At 34.9% G+C, this 17,889-nt stretch overlaps 1 protein-coding gene across 1 annotated transcript in view; it reads left to right on the top strand.

Moving 5' to 3' along the window:
- The window catches only part of LOC149805900 (tetraspanin-15-like), a 75,815-nt gene that overhangs the window by 27,501 nt on the left and 30,425 nt on the right, over positions 1–17,889 (top strand). The window contains exon 4 of the mRNA XM_089950663.1: positions 16,008–16,103. Coding sequence (XP_089806789.1) covers positions 16,008–16,103 — 96 coding nt within the window. The remainder of the gene's footprint in view (positions 1–16,007; positions 16,104–17,889) is intronic.

Here is a 17,889-nt window from a genome sequence, read left to right as displayed (position 1 = left end):
AGCTTGCATTTCTTAGTTAACAGGTGAGTGATATCAGGCTCGTATGTGCCTCTTGTTTAAACACAGTGCAATTTTTATGATGAATATGGTTTATTATTTTACAAAAGCTTTCCCTGATATCATTACTGGTTGCAGGCTCAGCACATATCATTATGACAATGCAGTGAGGTTGGCCAAACCCTCATTAACCCAGCTCTGACCTCAGGCCATTGATACATCCCAGGAGACCAGCTGCCAGATGGCTTCTGAGTGAATTTTCACATTTGTTTTATTACATTTAGTACCTAGTGTGTTAAAGGGGGGGGGGATAAAATCCAAAATGTCCCATTGTCCAGGAGTGAATATTTACATTATAAATACACTATTTCAAACAACAGCTACAACAAAACAAAACAAAAGTGTTACTTTTATATTTTGGTGGGTGGGGGGAATCCAGGACACTTGACAGAGTAAAACTTGTACCATAAATTTTCAGCTTCTCCTTGGGTACTATATTAAGGGGTTCAAGCATAAATTCTGTTTCTATTCACCAATAAGACATTCTGTCCAACTGCAAACTGTACAGACCTAAATCTGCTGTCACATAATGTCTTGGTCTGTGCAGTCTGTAAGGAATAGTCAGACAGCATAGACCCTGATCTGCAGGTGCATTTTATAATGCTGTGGCATATTAGTATCTATGTTGTTTGCAGTTCAGGAAAAGAAATGTTAAATCACAATACATATATTTGAAACTGTATAAAATATCACAGGATATTTTATAACAAAGCGATAAAACAGAAAAGGCAGAACATAATTGTATTTTTCTCAGATATAAAAGCAAAGGCTGCAAAGAGATTTATATCTCAGGACTAATTGTAGGTTTTATCAAATTGTTCAGCTAAACCTTTTCCATAATTAGGGCCTGAAAAGTGGTGATATTTACCGATTTAAGTTTTATATGGTGAATAAATTGGATTAATCAGGGTTCTCTATAACCCAGGATACCGTGTATTTCATGCAGACGTTTCAAATTTTGTCGTTGAAAAGTTCATGTACTGGGTATTATCACACATAAAAAATTCTCTCTGGCACACATGGAATTAAATGAGAAATCTACAACTATGGAAACAATCTCAATAAAAGAAGTATCAGAATGTTCAAACAAACGTACATAATCTTCCACTACGTAATTATTAAAATTCCCATACTGTGGTCAAAGAACTATCAATGAAAATCAAAATTAACTTTGCCATCTTGACACCATTTTACATTTTGTTGCTTGTGGCACCAATTTCTTGTGGACAAGATAGATGTTTGCTGCCATCTGAAGAACAGTAGTAGTGGGGTTTGAGACTTTTTATTACTAATCTGGGTTTGCGCCAGTTCTACCTCCTCCCCCATGACTTTACTCCTGCAGCAAATATGAATGCAGCAGAAACGGTTGCCCCATATGCACAAACACAGGTCTAAACATCAATGGCAGAGCTATCTGGCACACAAGTGGTTTTGCTTGTGCCCAAACCCAGTTATGAAATTTCAGCTGGATGAAAGCCGACATGCACATGTGTCTGTCGATGACAAAGGTCCACACATTCTACCCCAAATATGACCCACAGTAACCTGTGCTCATTTACTTAATTTTTACTCCATGCAAGTCATGTTTCAATTCTGCCTCGCAATTCCACATCAGTGCATGGAGTCATTGGAAGTTTTCCATTTCTGCCAACATGGTCTTGAACTCCCTGTCTAATGGTTTTATCTACGATGGCCACTGAGTATAGTTTACTAATCAAATTGAGAATTCTTTGATGCAGTGAGAATTTCTGAATTTCTCATTGATATAATTATAATTAAATTATTTTGCCAGCACTGCTGTCAACACTGGTCACTATCAGTCTAGCCCAGTCTGGAAATCCAGTTGGCATGCATATAATATTTGCTGTAGTTGTGATTGCTGCCACACCCAGACCAACGGTGGTTGCATCAGCAAGTCCACAAATCCCACGAAACAAACACATATATTTTATGAGCTGCAATGCTTTTCTTAGCCATTTGATACTGAAGTTGTTGTGCTGCTTCAATTTATATTTATATCATTAGATTTGAGGGTCCATCACAGTGCTTCATTTAATAAAGTCACTGAAGGGATTAATTACTTGACAGACTGGCCTAATGTCCTGAGGCATCATGGCCAACTGGAAGATGCACACACACTTACAACCAAGCATCTTTATTCACTGGTACAGCTGTCATGCAATCATAGAAAATATTTCCTCAGAGAATATATATATATATATATATATATATATATATATATATATATATATATATATATATATATATATATATATATATATATATATATGTCTTCAGTGATTGTGCATTCCAGATTCCAGAGCTTGTCACCACATTTACCTGAATCTACACTGATTATGCCCATGCTTGGTACATCTTGGTACATTATGCCCATGCTTGGTACAGTCAATGTCTCTGGTGATTGTGCATTCCGGAGCTTGTCACCACATTTACCTGAAACTGCAATGATTATGTCCATGCTTGGTAAAGTCATTGTTATGCAGACAGTTGCATCCCTTTCAAATATCAGGTCTTTTCCTGGTTCAGTCAATGTAGGTGGTTCTCTATCAAGGGTCTCAAACACATAACACATGGAGTTATTTCATGCAGCCCACAATGACACCCAGAATTTCTAAGATAATTAATAATACCAAATTTTCTTCACAGCCACTAATTTTGATAAAAATGAGATTGTTACATCATTTACTTCTTGTTTGCAATATTTCAGCCCTTTTTGTGAGCGCTTTCGCTGTATGAAAAGGTTTCAGTGATGCAGCCCTTGGGCCAATTTACTAGTTTTTGTGTGGCCCTTGTGGTGATTTGAGTTTGAGACCCCTGTTCTTTATAATTGACGGAGAATTTTATTGCCATGAATATGTCTGAGAATTCTACTTGATCATTGTAGAAACATTCTCTTTGCCTTACAACCTTAGTATTGCTGGCCAACAGGTTTCCAATGGATGCTATATTTAGCAGGGCATAATTTTGACTAGGCCAGTAACAAATTGGTGAATGGCGCTTGTACTTAAATCTACCTTGTGCTAAAAATAGACCATAACATCATTGTGCCCGGCTGCTGCCATACTGTTTTCGGACAAAGCACTGAGAGACGCTTAGTAACACGTAGTAAATTGCGACATATATGCAATTTTTGATAAAGAATTTTTGACTTCCCTCACTATGTAATGTTTTCATATATTAAACTATAATATGTGAGCGTGTACAGTAATAATTTTGTACATTTCATTTCTTTGTCATCCATTTATATTGTTTTCCAATCTTCGTTTAGTAAAACTGTCCTATGTGCATATTATATATGTATTTGTGTGTGTGTATGTATGTGTGTGTGCGTGTGACTTAGATTTTTTAACATTGCTTTAAAAAAAGATCAGTCATATTGCTATGATGTGCAGTGTGGCAGTTTATAGTGATGCCTAGCACTTGGGCGTCATGCCACAGACATGTAGCATGATGTCCCACCCTGTCACATTATCCTGACACTGGGGCCGACCAGTCCTAACACTAACCTCTTAATGCTGAGCGCCTGTTAGTACCAATTTTTAAGTCTTTTGTATGACTCGGCCGGGGATCGAACCCACGACCTTTCGCATCCGAGATGGACGCTCTAACCACTAGGCCACCTGAGCGGTATATATGTATGTATGTATGTATGTATGAATGTGTCCCAAATGAATGTGTTGAAACCAATAATATTTGTTTATATCTACTTTGTTTTCTTTTCAGTTAGTGTTTGTGTGTAAAATATGTATTATTTTAAGGTTGGCTGTTGTCATTAAGGACAGCAGTTTTTGTGTTGTTGTTTCCATGAATACATGCAGAAAATTATACCTCCTGACAAAATTTAATTGTATATATCTTTTAATTAAGGAAATGTGTTACCCACATAGTATAAACATAATCAACAAGTCCTGCTCTTTTCTACACCATAACTCTGACGAACATAATGCATTCTTATTTGTTCTAAAATGTCATTCAAAATTACGATTTGTTTGTAAAACAGTTAAAATAAATTTACTCTCTTTTCTTAACTTTGTTACAGATTAACATATCAGAATCAGAAAAGGTTAATAAAATCACTAACGCATAATACCAACAAAACAAACAAACAAACAAATACCCCAAAACACACATTGATGCATTGTTTTTAAATATATGGAATATCTATGCAACATTTCTAGATTATACAAGCATTATCACATCAAATAAGCAGAGTGTAATTTTATGCGCTAAACAAAATGTAAGAAATGGTCACTTACTATGTACACCCCTCTCTATTTAAAACATGAATCACGTATAAGAATACTTCATTGACATTATTTAATGGGGGAGGGGGCTGGCAGTTCTCATGGAAAATGTAATTGTATGTATCATTTAATTAAGGAAATGTATTATTCACATAGTATAAATATAAGCAACCAGTACTGTTCCCTTCAACAACATAACTCTAATGAACATAACTCCATTCTTATATGTTCCAAACTATCATTCAAAATTAGGATTTGTTTGTAAAACAGACATTGAAATAAACATATTAATTTTCTCTCTTCTTGTCTTAGATTTGTTACCAATTAGCACATTGGAATCAGAAAAGGTTAATAAAATCACTAATGCATAATACAGCCAACCCCCAACCCCCCGAAAACATCGATACATTGCTTTTAAACTTAAGGCATACATATTAAACATTTCTAGATTCTACATGCATAGTATCACATCAACTAAGCAGAGTGTAATTTTGTGTGCTAAACAAAATATAAGAAATAGTCACTTTCCTACATACATCCCTCTTTGTGTGTATGTTAAAACATGAATCAAATATAAGAATACTTCATCGGCTTTATTTAATGGGGTGGGGGTGGCAGTTCCCTTGGAATTTTTATCTCAAAATATTCAGGGTGTATCTATCGGTGATGAAATTCAAGCAATTTGTGGATTATAGTGTTCTAGAAAGATTCATCAAATCTGATTATATGATTTATACAGTCTGCAGGCTTTAAGCACCACTGTAACAAAATATTGGAATGCACATCTGTATTCAGATGTACAAATTTAACATCTGGTACATGGTTTTCATTAAGAACAATAATATGAACAATATCATGGAAAAGAACACTGAATGCCATTACACCGCTTCGCCTTGTCCGAAAGGCTATTTTTAGAAACTGACATCACTGTGTGTGACATTTCACAAAGATAAAAAGTACAAGCACCATTAGGTAGTTACTGAGTTGGTTGCTTGCTGATTTTTGCATTCACATTGTTTCATCTCAGCATCAATATCTATGATGGGCTCTTGCATCCATCAGATTCAATTTTTATTCATAATAAGATCTCTGCTCATTTCATTGCTGGATTTGTTAACTTTCAGTCCAGTATGCTCATTGAAGTACCATAATTTTTCATAAATTCCAATCACACCAGAGTTTCTGTTTCCCTGGTTCACTGTGATTTCAGCAGGGTTTTTCTTGACATTGCCTCATGGCATCAGAGCAATCATGTTGGTGTCCTCACTGGGCATTTGCAGTTTTACAGTTTGATCTTCTTAAGAGACAGGCTCACCAGGGTCAACAATGACAACAACCCAGTTGGTCAGTTCAGCCAAATCTGCTTTGTTGACAGACTTGGTCAGATTGCCATTTTTGCTGTCAACAGGCATACGTAGTTTCAAAGTGGCAGTGTAGTGTGGATATGCCCATTTGGTCTTTGTGGAAGCTCTAGTGCACACATTGCTTTGACAGTAGGGTATTTGCATATCTGACTGTCTGCTCAAGTTTATAACTGCAACATTGAATAAAACAGTGATAGATGACTCTGTCATATCACCAGGAAATGTCCTGTGCCAAAGCCACATCGTAAATAATCAAAAACTTCCCATGGCAGTGCAAGCCTGTATGAATCAAAATGCAAAAGATGTTCAGGTGTCACTGTGAATGCAACCCAGGTGCTGTTGCCAAATTCAAGCTGACAGTTACACAACATCGTTTTTGTAATACCTTTTATGGGAATGCAATCTACTTCCCATGCTAGATTTGCAATACATGTATGAAGGCCAAAGTAGCCAGATGACGCAGACTAGACTAGTTCAGTGTATGGCCACTTTTGATGCTTGCAATAATAATATTATTAACCAGGCTTCTAATTCTGGTGCTACATATTCCATGCATTTAACCGTTCCCATCCTGAAAGATGTGCTGATTAAAAAAGTTGCAAATGACATCAGTAAATTAATGGCTTTTAAATAGCTTGAAACGTCAATTTTTAAAATTCACTGTGACAATTTTGGCAAGTTGCTGTTAAAATACACACTGATGGAATGTTTTATAATAATTGGTAAGATACATGTAGCATTTCTAAGACAACTTCATGCGTACCTACATAAATGTGCAAAGTTGTCTGTATATTGCATCCCTTTTACAGTCCAAATGTTCCCCTTTACATTTCCATATTTTACTTCCTTTTTGTTTTGGCAACCAACTTAAGTATTTTACCCGATTCCCACTGTACCCCACCCATTCTTCCTCCAACTTATCCCTCCTCCACCCAAATCCCAGTTCTGAAATACTTTAGTGTACCCTGAATCATTAAGGTATTATTGATTTGTTTTAGATTTCTTTTATATGCACATCATTCTTTTGATGCTTTGCAGTGTAAAAAATTTGCATGTATGAGCATTATCATTATCATCGTCATAAAAATAAGAGCTAATATAATAAATTTCAATTCGACTTTGGGTCATTATTGGGTTGGAAGGTGCTTGCTATGCAGGAGTAATGTATGGCCTGTTGAACTTCTGGACCATGTATATGTATTTTGATTTGAGAATAAATTAAACAAATTGACCATTCCAGTTACAGATTGGCTAACAAGAGTCATTCTCTGATGGATTGGCTAATTCCAAACTGTCCAACTGCATTGCTGTATGCTAATATTAGACTGGTATCAAAAATCTTCAGTTGGATATACATCAAAGTCCTAGCTGGAATAGACTGAAATTGATTTCATGCCTTGATCAAGGGGGAAATTATAAAATCCAATTATCACTGCAGATGATTGGGTCAAAATTTGTTGCCATAAATATGATCTATTTAAATTGTGCTTACCGGTATTGCCTGTCATTAAGTGATGGCGAATTATGCTTGCATAACAATGACATGTCCAACTGAAAGCTGCACCAACCCAGATCTGTCATCGCATAATACACTGGCAGATCTGGGTATGTGCAGTTTGTAAGGAGCAGTCATTAGAACCAGCAAGATAGACCTTGATCTGCAATCCGATTATGATTGGATAGAACAGGAATAATGTTGTTTGTAATTTGACTTGACTTATAAGCAAGCATATGCAATGCCTGTTGTTGTGGGGTTTAACGCCATTTTTCAGCACAAGATAGGCTATACATGGCGGCCAGTATTAATGGTGGAGGAAGAACCCGGGAAAACCCCGGAAAGAACCACCGACCCACGAGAAGCTACAGGCAAACTTTCTCACATACCCACATAGGCCGAGCCCGAGACTCAAACCCACGCAGACAGAGGTGAGATGGCAGTGATCCATAACGGTGAGCGCTTTAGACCACTCGGCCAATCGGGGTCCCTGCAATGCCTGAATTGCATTTCAAAATGTTGACACCAGAAAAAAAATAATAAGGTTTTGATACATTATTCTACAGTCTGAGATGTTTGCAATGTAGCAGCATGTTGGCTGTTGGATCAGTCAGTATTCAATCACCAGATATAAGATTAACTACGTCAGTTAATTAGCATCATGGTTTCTTTACAATCAACAACTTTCTCTTTCAGAATTGTACTACTTTATGAGAGATGTTTTTCTTTTTATGGGTAAATTTCATGAAAATTGGTTAAATGATTGAGAAGTTGTAACAGCTTGAATTTGTACATGCTATATAGTACAGCTGATAATTTGTTTATTAACCAGGCAGTATTATATTTAGACCAGCATTTCAAACCGTATGTTATTACACAGTATCTAATAAATCAGACCAGTTTGAGAGAGGATGTGTGTGTGTGTGTGTGTGTGTGTGTATGTATGTATGTATGCATGCATATATGCATGTATAAAAGGCACATCAGGACTGTACTGACTTTATGGTGCCAATTAAAAGGTAGGTTCTAAAATACAAAGATAAATAATTCCACAAAGAATGTGAAGGATAAACCCTTCCAAATACATGTAAACAGTTTATTACAGCAAGGTGAAAGAAAAAAGTTAAAATATTAACACTGAAAAAAGTAGATAAAATAGAGGGGCAGAGATTCATTGAAATGTTGAGCAAGTATGTGGGTGGAACTTCAAGATTTTTTCACTTGCAATCAGGGACATTGGAGTTATTAAATAGATATATAAAAATAGAAAAATAGTTAAATTCACAGCAAATTCTGCAACAGAAACTTTAAACTTTGAAATTTATAAGATATGTATTTTTTGTTTTTGTAAATTATTTTGGTGGTTGCCTTTGCAAATTTATTGTTCTTGGAGTAAGAAAAGCAGTATTATGAATTATTGGAAACGTTCATCAGAAACAAAATATTCTTTATTTATTTCTGTTATTATTTAACAATTAAATACTGATGGGGTTTATATAATTGTTAAGCTACATGTACTATTGCTGCTATTTCTTCAAGGAATTGTGATGTTAGTCATTAAAAACACCATTATGCATCATTTCACTCTAAGTGCACATGCATATTATATTGGATTTCTAATACCCAATAACTTTGTTTTATAATTACATTTTAACATTTTACGATGTGTGCTTTCCCTAGAATAAAATGCCAGTTGTCCAGTACAGATCACTATAAATTGTTAGATTCTATAATTTGTTATTCTAGGCAGCTGTCTGGTATTGATATATTATCAAAGGGATATTGGATCAATATAAATTTGTTATTCCTTGTTGTGCCTTAAGTCTGTGTATCAGTCATTTCATCAGAGTTAACAGGAAATTTCCAGGATCTATTCTAGCACATGTGATTGTGTGATTTACCCAGATTTATTAAAATAATGCCCTGAAAAGTAAAACTGAATGTGGCAAATCACTCATCATATTTTCACAGCTTTTATTTCATTTTAAAATCTTAACATATTCAGAAAATTTTCTCCTGTTTGGCTCAATTGGTCTCAGACCAGAAGAGCTCATGTGATGGCCTTTTATCTAGTAACCACTAGCACAACTTTGTTTTCACTACTCCTTCCCACCCCCACCCCCCTGACATCATTGCTGCACAGCCAAAAAAATGGGATAAACACGTTCATCCCAAGGTCAAGTTTGCCCTACATGTAAATGAAAATGGACATCCAGTATAAATGATAAGCAGCCATCTTAACAGTCTTATTATTGCTACTACCCCTGATTGGATCCTGATATTGCCATGGGGTATTCACTGAAGACTTTATATTATATCTAGTTGATAATAAGTGAAAGTGATGAGTGTCAGACGTCCAGTATGGCCATAATGAAAAAAATAGAAACATTGTTATATCGATGGAATTTCAGTCCTTTTACAGACTTGAGTTTGGTAAACTCATTATTGAAATTAGCATGATTCTTTGGTACAGAAATGAAACCATATACATGTTGATTAAAAATATACCAAGGCTGATGTAGTTTTTCTCAACATGGAAGTTTGTATCGAGGATATTTATGTGCTGATAAATATAGGTTGATCATGAGCATTCAGAAAATTCTGGAATTTTTAATGTTATGTATATTTAATCTGCATTGTTTGTTCATTTTTAATTCATTATATGCTATCGATAATTGTATTTTGTACTTGACCTCGTCCAAAATCAAGTTTAATGTGTTCTGTGTTCCTGATTAAAGACACTGGTGATGTCTTGTTTTAGTGAACAAATAATATATAGCATGTATTTTCTCTATGACTTTGGGTTTAATATTAGGATCATTATCAATAGAAGTAAATATTTTTCTAGGTCTGATTCAAGGACATTGCATTTACCATGTTCTTTATTATAATTTCATTAACAGAATCCTCTAGAATGAGGTTTCCATTGAGTAATAGTTTTTTTTTATTATAGAAAATGCTAACAGTGACCTAGGTCAAGTAGAGGGTTTTATAATCTTGTTTACTGGAAAAATTATTTATTCCAATGATATCATCAGGGCAGAAATTATTTGTACTGTTGTATTCAGATTTTGATTTAGGTGAAATTATTTATTCTTCAATTACAAAGTGCTCTATAATAATATTCTTGGACAGAGACATTAACTTGGAATTATAGTGAATTCAAACAAGGTCTTTTTTGGATTGTCCTCTTATGATTCTTGAAAACATTGTTGGCACATCATTACAATACAGGCCATTGGTAAATTAGTACACTACAGGCACATCAGCACCTTCAGTGTTGGAAATTATCTGAAATATCAATAAAGTTTATTCAAAACTTTATTAATTAAGGCTTGTGTTAGAAATTCTAGTATTATTTGGGATTTGACTCACAATACCAACGTTATTTTTACATTTTCGCATTGTGTTTTAGGAAGATTAATTATTTGTTGAATGTTACAAAAACGGTAGGTTTTTCTCTTTTCTATTATTTATTTTAAGACCACAGAGTTGTGATATTAATATCATGAGGTTTCCATAGTTCACTATATGAGCTGAATTAGTACCATGAGTCCTATATCTTGACATCGCCTGTGATAAGTGAAATGATTTATCCATAATATCAGGTTCAAGGTCAAAGGCCATGATAAGGAATGCTGTACAGCACTTACAGGTACATGCAGGTACATTTGTTTGTACAACCATGAAAACTGCGTTGATTTTAAAAATATTGTTGTATCCTTGAAAAGTCCTTGAATTTCTCAACAAACTTCTTGAATTTTTCTTAGGGAATTAAAAATATTATAACTGCATAAACTACATCCCTTTTTAAAATTCAGAATTTTTTTATTTAAATATTTTCTAAAAATAATGAATTAATAAATACATGTGTTATCGGTAGTGCTGTTTTTGTTTTTGTAATATGCTAATCATTTATTTGTTTTTTCTTATGACCTTGTACGTTTTTACGCAGCGATAGACAGCATAACCTTGGGAGGAAGTTCAGTTTTCTGTAAAGACTGATATTCTTTGAAAACATACTAAGTCATTGAAAGTGCCTTGTAAAATTCTCAATAAACAACTCTTTAGAGATGCACAAACAACAAGATATATGTGGTTTTGTTAGCATTATTTGAAATGCTGAAGTTTCTTATGAATATCACAGATGGTTTCAATACTTAAGTGTTAAAAAGAAGAAACAGTCTTGGATTCCTGGAAATTCAAACTGCTTTTGATGGCAGTCCCAATAATTTTACAAAATTCATTTTGCACTCAGAGACAGCACTTTTTAGGTTGTTCCTGTTCCAACATGAACTAGACTGGACCAGTAGCTACATGGAAACAGTTGCAACGCAATGGTCACTAGTATTGACTTTATGCATTACATCTTGAACTGGCAGAAGAAATGATCAGCACACAATTTAAGTTATATTTTGTCCATGCAACTAACCAAAATACTGCATAGAATTAAGAGAGCAACTGGTTCCATGTGGCAAATGGTGCAGACCCTTTTCAGTCAGGCAGTGGTTAGCATGCCATACACACATTTCAGCAGGTTGCAAGTTCAAATCTTACCCAGACCAGGCTGGACATGCCTACATGGTGCATCTATAAGTATAATGCTTTTCTCCAGCATGATATAACCATTCAACGCTCAACTCCACCCTCCTTCCTAAATCCATCATTGGATCATGTGCTATGGTCATTTTTTTCACTTTTCTCTGTCAAATGCAAATATTTTGGGAGTTCTACAGGTTAGCAATGCTTGTGTTGAATATATCATGTAGCATGCATTGCCCCAGAACACACCACAGTAACCAAGCCAGGTTGATCTGATAGTGGGATCACACCCAGATCCTTCTGGTCACAAGACCAACATTTTAAGCACTGAAACTCAGTTTTGTCAAAATAGACTGTGGTCCTGTATACATGTCAGTGATCTGACAAGTGCTCATTGCATGTACCATATATGAAGCAGTTACTGCAAATAAAGACCAAATTAAATCAGTGTACACATATAAACTTTACAACATCTAAACATGTCCCTATATTTTGCTTATCCCCCTACCTACCAAGCCTAATTTCTTCAGTGTTGCCATCAGTGGGTAGATGCCAATACAAACCATGCCAGTCATAATACCATATTTATCTGATGAAAAGCCCATACTTCATAATAATCCTATCCCCATTTTTTCAAAATTTTGGCAAATATATACATGTTTTAAGAGTATCGTCATCTGATATTAGCTCACCTCTCTTAAATTTATTAGGCTGGTCACCTGGTCTTATCATGAGAGGATACTATACCCGAGGTTGAAGTCTAAACCTCAAGGTGCGCTGTAGACCACTTTTATAAATCACTGCTTACTGCTTAGCTTGTGATAGTTTAATAATTACAGTATGACATCTGTATGATTTCACTTTTTACCTTGGTGTATTGTAGCGTTTTGAATTTTGATTGAAATAGGATTAAGATGACTTGGTTGAAACTTTTATTGCTTGTTACAGAATGAAATAAGAACAATTATTATATAGTTTTAATAATGATATTAACATTACTGTGAAAGAAAATAATAAAGTCAGCAAAAATTATAGAAGACCATTAGAATCTTTAAAACTATTACCTGCAGTAAACCTGCTGTTCATCCTTTCTTTTGGAGAAAATCAAAATTGTGTCATACTGAAAAAATTCAATTTTTGTATGCTGTTGATACAAGGGATTTATGAACTTCAACCTGTAAAAATTTATAAATATTTAAATTACTTAGTAAAAATTTATAAATATTTAAATTACTTATTCAGCTGATATTATGAGCAATTAGTGACTTTTCAATGGTATGACGCTTACTTGGCAGCTAAGAGCAGCACAAGAAAATGTATACTAACCCATGAATGTTTTGAAGTCCTTGTACCCTTACCTAAGTCAAAAATATAGGTTTTAAAAGCTGTTAAGCACTCCAGCATTTCAAAAGCAAACATTATTGTAGGAAGGGTTTTCAGGAAATTGTACATGCACATATTCACGGATGTTTATATGCCAGCAGCAGATTCAGAAATAATGTTTTTTGTGGGGGCGGTGTAAACATGTAGATGACGACTCAGTGTATTGTTGTGGAGTTTAATGCCATTTTTCAGCACATGATATGCTATGCATGGCCGCCAGTATTAATGGTGGAGGAAGAACCTGAGCAAACCCCGGGAAGAACCGCTGACCCACGAGAAGCTACTGGCAAGCTTTCTCACAAACCCACATTGGCCAAATCCTAGACTCGAACCCATGCAGACAGAGGTGAGATGGCAGTGATCCGTAATGGAGAGCGCTTTAGACCACTTGGCCACTCTGGGCCCCTGAGTCAGTGTGTCCAGAGGGCATAACCCACAGAAATTTTTGCATTTAAAGCATTTCCATGGCATAATTTTGACCATCTAATTGTAATTTAAAAATTCTTCTAGGAACTGCTTCATTTATTTTGTACTTAATGAGGGGTGGTGTAGGGTTGTTCAACCACCCCTGCATACATAAACAGAAATACAGTATGACATAGCTCAAGCAGTTTTTGGTTTTTTTAACTTCTCACAGATTAGAGGATTTTTTTAAAGTAAATGATGCACTACATCTACTTTATGAAATAAGCCTTCAAATATAAGGCCAAAAAATATGTGTTTCCAGCCAGCCAAACATCCCTGCTTTTCACTGCTGACCATAGCACTTTTTTCCTCCCAGGTAAAAAGTTTTTTCTGTAATTCATCAGGTTTAGCCCAGTACTTGAAGCACTTAATACATTATATATACCAATCATTATATTATGTATAATGTTTTAAAAACACCAAAATAAAACCTACCTACCCTACCCAAATAGACCACATCTGCCTGAGATGTGGAGGTCACGGGTTTGAACCCCGGCCAAGTCATACCAAAAAGTTATTACCTCATTAACCCCTGGAGGTTTTTGTCATTTTCATCTCAAATTCGAGTAGGAAACACATTTTTAGGGCTATTTCTGAATACATCCTAATACATCGACTTCCAACAGATTTTCCATTAGCCTAATGCCTAGTTGTGTTAGAAACATCATTCTCCATTGGTTATTTTGCTCGCGGATGAGCAGAAGGGTATTGAGACCACTCTTTATTCCAAATGCCCACCTTATCCTACTTTTTGCAAAGGTTCACCTGTCTGTGTGCAGTTCAGACCGGTCTGCTTTAGATCTAAGGCCAAAAAGTCTAAAATCCAGACACAAAATCAGATTCCAATCACAGGCGAATTTTGGGTGAAGAAAAAATTGGTCCCAGAAAATAGGTTTTTCCCTCTGTATTTTGTAGTACAGCTAAAACGTCCAGATTATTTTGTATCATTGTTGAGCTACATCTTTCTACCTTTCTATAATACCACCCACTTTAGTGTATCATACATGACCTTGACGCTACAGAGCTCGGCAGTAGGCTGCTACCTCCTGCCACATAAACGTGGTGCCAGGGGTTAATGAGTTAAAATAGTACTAGCAGCTGCCTCACTTGTCGCTCAGCATTAGAGATTAGTGTTAGGACTGGTTGGTCTGGTGTCAGGATCATGTGACTGGGTGGGACATGATGCTACATGTCTGTAGCATGATGCTTCAGTGCTAGACATCACTAGAAACTGCCACAAGACAGATATAATAGCAATTTGACTGAAATTTTTTTAAAGCTACATTAAAAATCCAAAACACACACATACACACACACCTACCCTAAGTTTAAAACCAGTGCAATAGGAAACACACATGGGGGTGGGAGGTGGAATGTAAGTGATTTCAGCAAAGATTTTATTCCAGATAATTCACCACACACCCTCCACATTGTTCAGTGACTTTAAGTCTAATAATATTTTTTTTTAAATTTAAAAACATGTAATACTGTCAGACTTGAAATTTTAAATTATATCATGCATACATAGTTCACGACTAATGAATACATAAATTGTGAAATATCTCAAGGTAAAGTTGAGGTCTATAAATCACTGTAATTCAAGAAGCTAAGCTCAGCTACCAAACTCTCAGTGGAACCAAAAAGGGTAATTAAAGGTGAGCAATTACCTGGCAAGATTAAGATATAACAGGATTGGGAAAATTAAATCTGATAATACTAATGGAGTTTCTTTGCAGATTGACATATTCCCATCACTGAGCAAATTGGAAAATCATGTTCAGTACACAGTCATACATGAAATTTATAATTTACTTCCATCAGTAGATGTATACTGTACTTTTTATACACATCAGTAGATATATACTATACTTGTACAAAAATAATTCACACATCAGTAGATATATACTATACTTGTACACAAAAAATTCACATATTAGTAGATATATACTGTACTTGTACACAAAATTTACACATCATTAGATGTATACTGTACCTGTACACAAAAATTCACACATCACTAGATATATACTGTACTTGTACACACAAAAATTCATACAGACAGAATATCACCATGAGTGGAATTTTATTTTTCATGGGTATATATATATCAGTAAATTTTAGCTGAGAGGTGATTATGCGGACAAAAACAATATTGCGTCTCCTGTTGAACATGAATATTGTATATATTCTACTATCAGTCCAGTCCAGCTGCAAACTGCACAGACCATGATCTGCTGTTACAAAATGCACTGGCATATAATGGGTCTATGCAGTTTGTTAGGAGTAATGAGTAGAACAAACAATACAGACCATGATCTGCCAATGCATTATGCACCAGCAGATCAGGGTCTTTGTTGTTTCCAGTTAAATTAAGTAAGTATGTATAGTAAAAACCATTAACGGTGTTTGTAATTTAATTTTTTTAATAACTTGCAGATTCCTGCCATTATGAGTTCCAGCTTGATGTTTTTGGTTCGAGGCTATGCAGCTAACAATGACTACATGTTAACAATGGATAACCTGCAGTCAAATGTAAGCAACAGAAATACCTGTAGGACTCATGGTACTAATGTTATGGAAGAATGGGAACCAGTCAGGAAATGAGTGAACATAGAATAGTGTAACTATGGGTTTGGCTGGCCATGATTGGTTGATATTGAAAGTAAGATATCAGTAAAAGGAATCTTTTGAGAGCTTATCATAGTTGTAATTTAAAAAAAAGAGACGATGTTTTATTGAAGGAATTTCAGTCCTGTTTGGAGACTCATTACTGAAATTAGCACCTGTCTCTTTGGTGCATAATTGAAAATGCATGCATATTCAGAAAGTGCTGCAGCTCATATGGTTTTCTCTACACAGAAGCTGTCATCAAGGATCGGTCTATACTGATAAATATAGTTTTGATCATAAGCGTTCAGAAATGTAAAGTTATTGAATTTTTAATATCATAGTGCTTGCGTAAGTTTGCTATTAGAGCATAATAGTACTGTGAGTCCTGTAAAGACAGTGTCGCAATATTTAATGGTAGTTAAAGTTAAGAAATTCTGGTTGGACTGATTCTCTGTATTACAGTCACACTGGAAAAATTCACATTTTTATTTTGTCTGGGTTAACAGATAACAAGACATACAGCCATATCTTTCTGTATTAAGCAGTTACCTGTCTTAAAGACCCAGTTTTTCTGTATCCTTTAAAGTGAAGTATTTTGAAATGAACCTCTCTTAAGGACCTACCTGTTTCTGGAGGCCACATTTCTCACCTCCCATTTGTACTACTTGAAGCAGGGTTTACTCTGCCATACTGTCCTTAATTTTCCACACCTTTAAAATTTTCCTTTATAATAAGTCCTGTAACTCATAATAATTCTTATACTGAAATTTAATACAAATGTTGTATTCTTATAAAAAATATCCAGATTTTTGTACTTATTCATCAGCTACAATTAAAATATTTGCATGTAGATATTTCTAAACTTTAAACGTAGTAAAAAATTGCAAAAAATTACAGTATTATCAGTAGGGACGTTTTAGCGACAACAGCAGTGGCAGCCGTTGTTGCAAAATATAGTTCAGATCTTGTGCTTTGGGTTTTTAAAGTCATAAAAATACATGTTTGCAGGTAAAATCTGGTGTTCCTATACATTATTGTAATGTTTGCTGGTAAAATGTAGTGTTAGTATAATTTGTAGCTCTGTTTGCTGGTAATATGTTGTGTTTCTATAAATTAATGCTCTGCATGTAAAATGTGGTGTTCCATTAAATTAAAGCTCTGCATGTAAAATGTGGTGTTCCATTGAATTAATGCTCTGCATGTAAAATGTGGTGTTCCATTAAATTAATGCTCTGCATGTAAAATGTGTTCCATTAAATTAAAGCTCTGCATGTAAAATGTGGTGTCCCATTAAATTAATGCTCTGCATGTAAAATGTGGTGTTTTATTAAATTAATGCTCTGCATGTAAAATGTGGTGTTCCATTAAATTAATGCTCTGCATGTAAAATATGGTGTTCCTTTAAATTAAAGTTCTGCAGGTAAAATGTGGTGTTCCATGAAATCCATCTTACAGGTATTACTTCACTCAATAAATTCCCTATATATTTCCATTATTTTTATTCATTCTTTATGAGCACATTTATTATAAATTAAAATCCTTTAAAGTTACAGTATTCCAGAGGGGACAATGTGCACTCTTAGCATGTTGAAGGATGGGTAACTTTTTGTAACAGAGTTGGGTGGGTAGGATTTCAGTAAATGGATTTGATATCAGATTTAGAATTTAATCATTTTGGAAGTAGAAACAGACAGGAGTACATTTGTAA

Source organism: Sinohyriopsis cumingii, chromosome 2 (assembly GCF_028554795.1).
Source record: "Sinohyriopsis cumingii isolate HCF-2022 chromosome 2, ASM2855479v2, whole genome shotgun sequence".
Classification (NCBI taxonomy): domain Eukaryota; kingdom Metazoa; phylum Mollusca; class Bivalvia; order Unionida; family Unionidae; genus Sinohyriopsis; species Sinohyriopsis cumingii.
The sequence above is the reverse complement of the archived record's forward strand: the minus strand, read 5'-3'. Positions and strand labels throughout refer to the sequence as shown.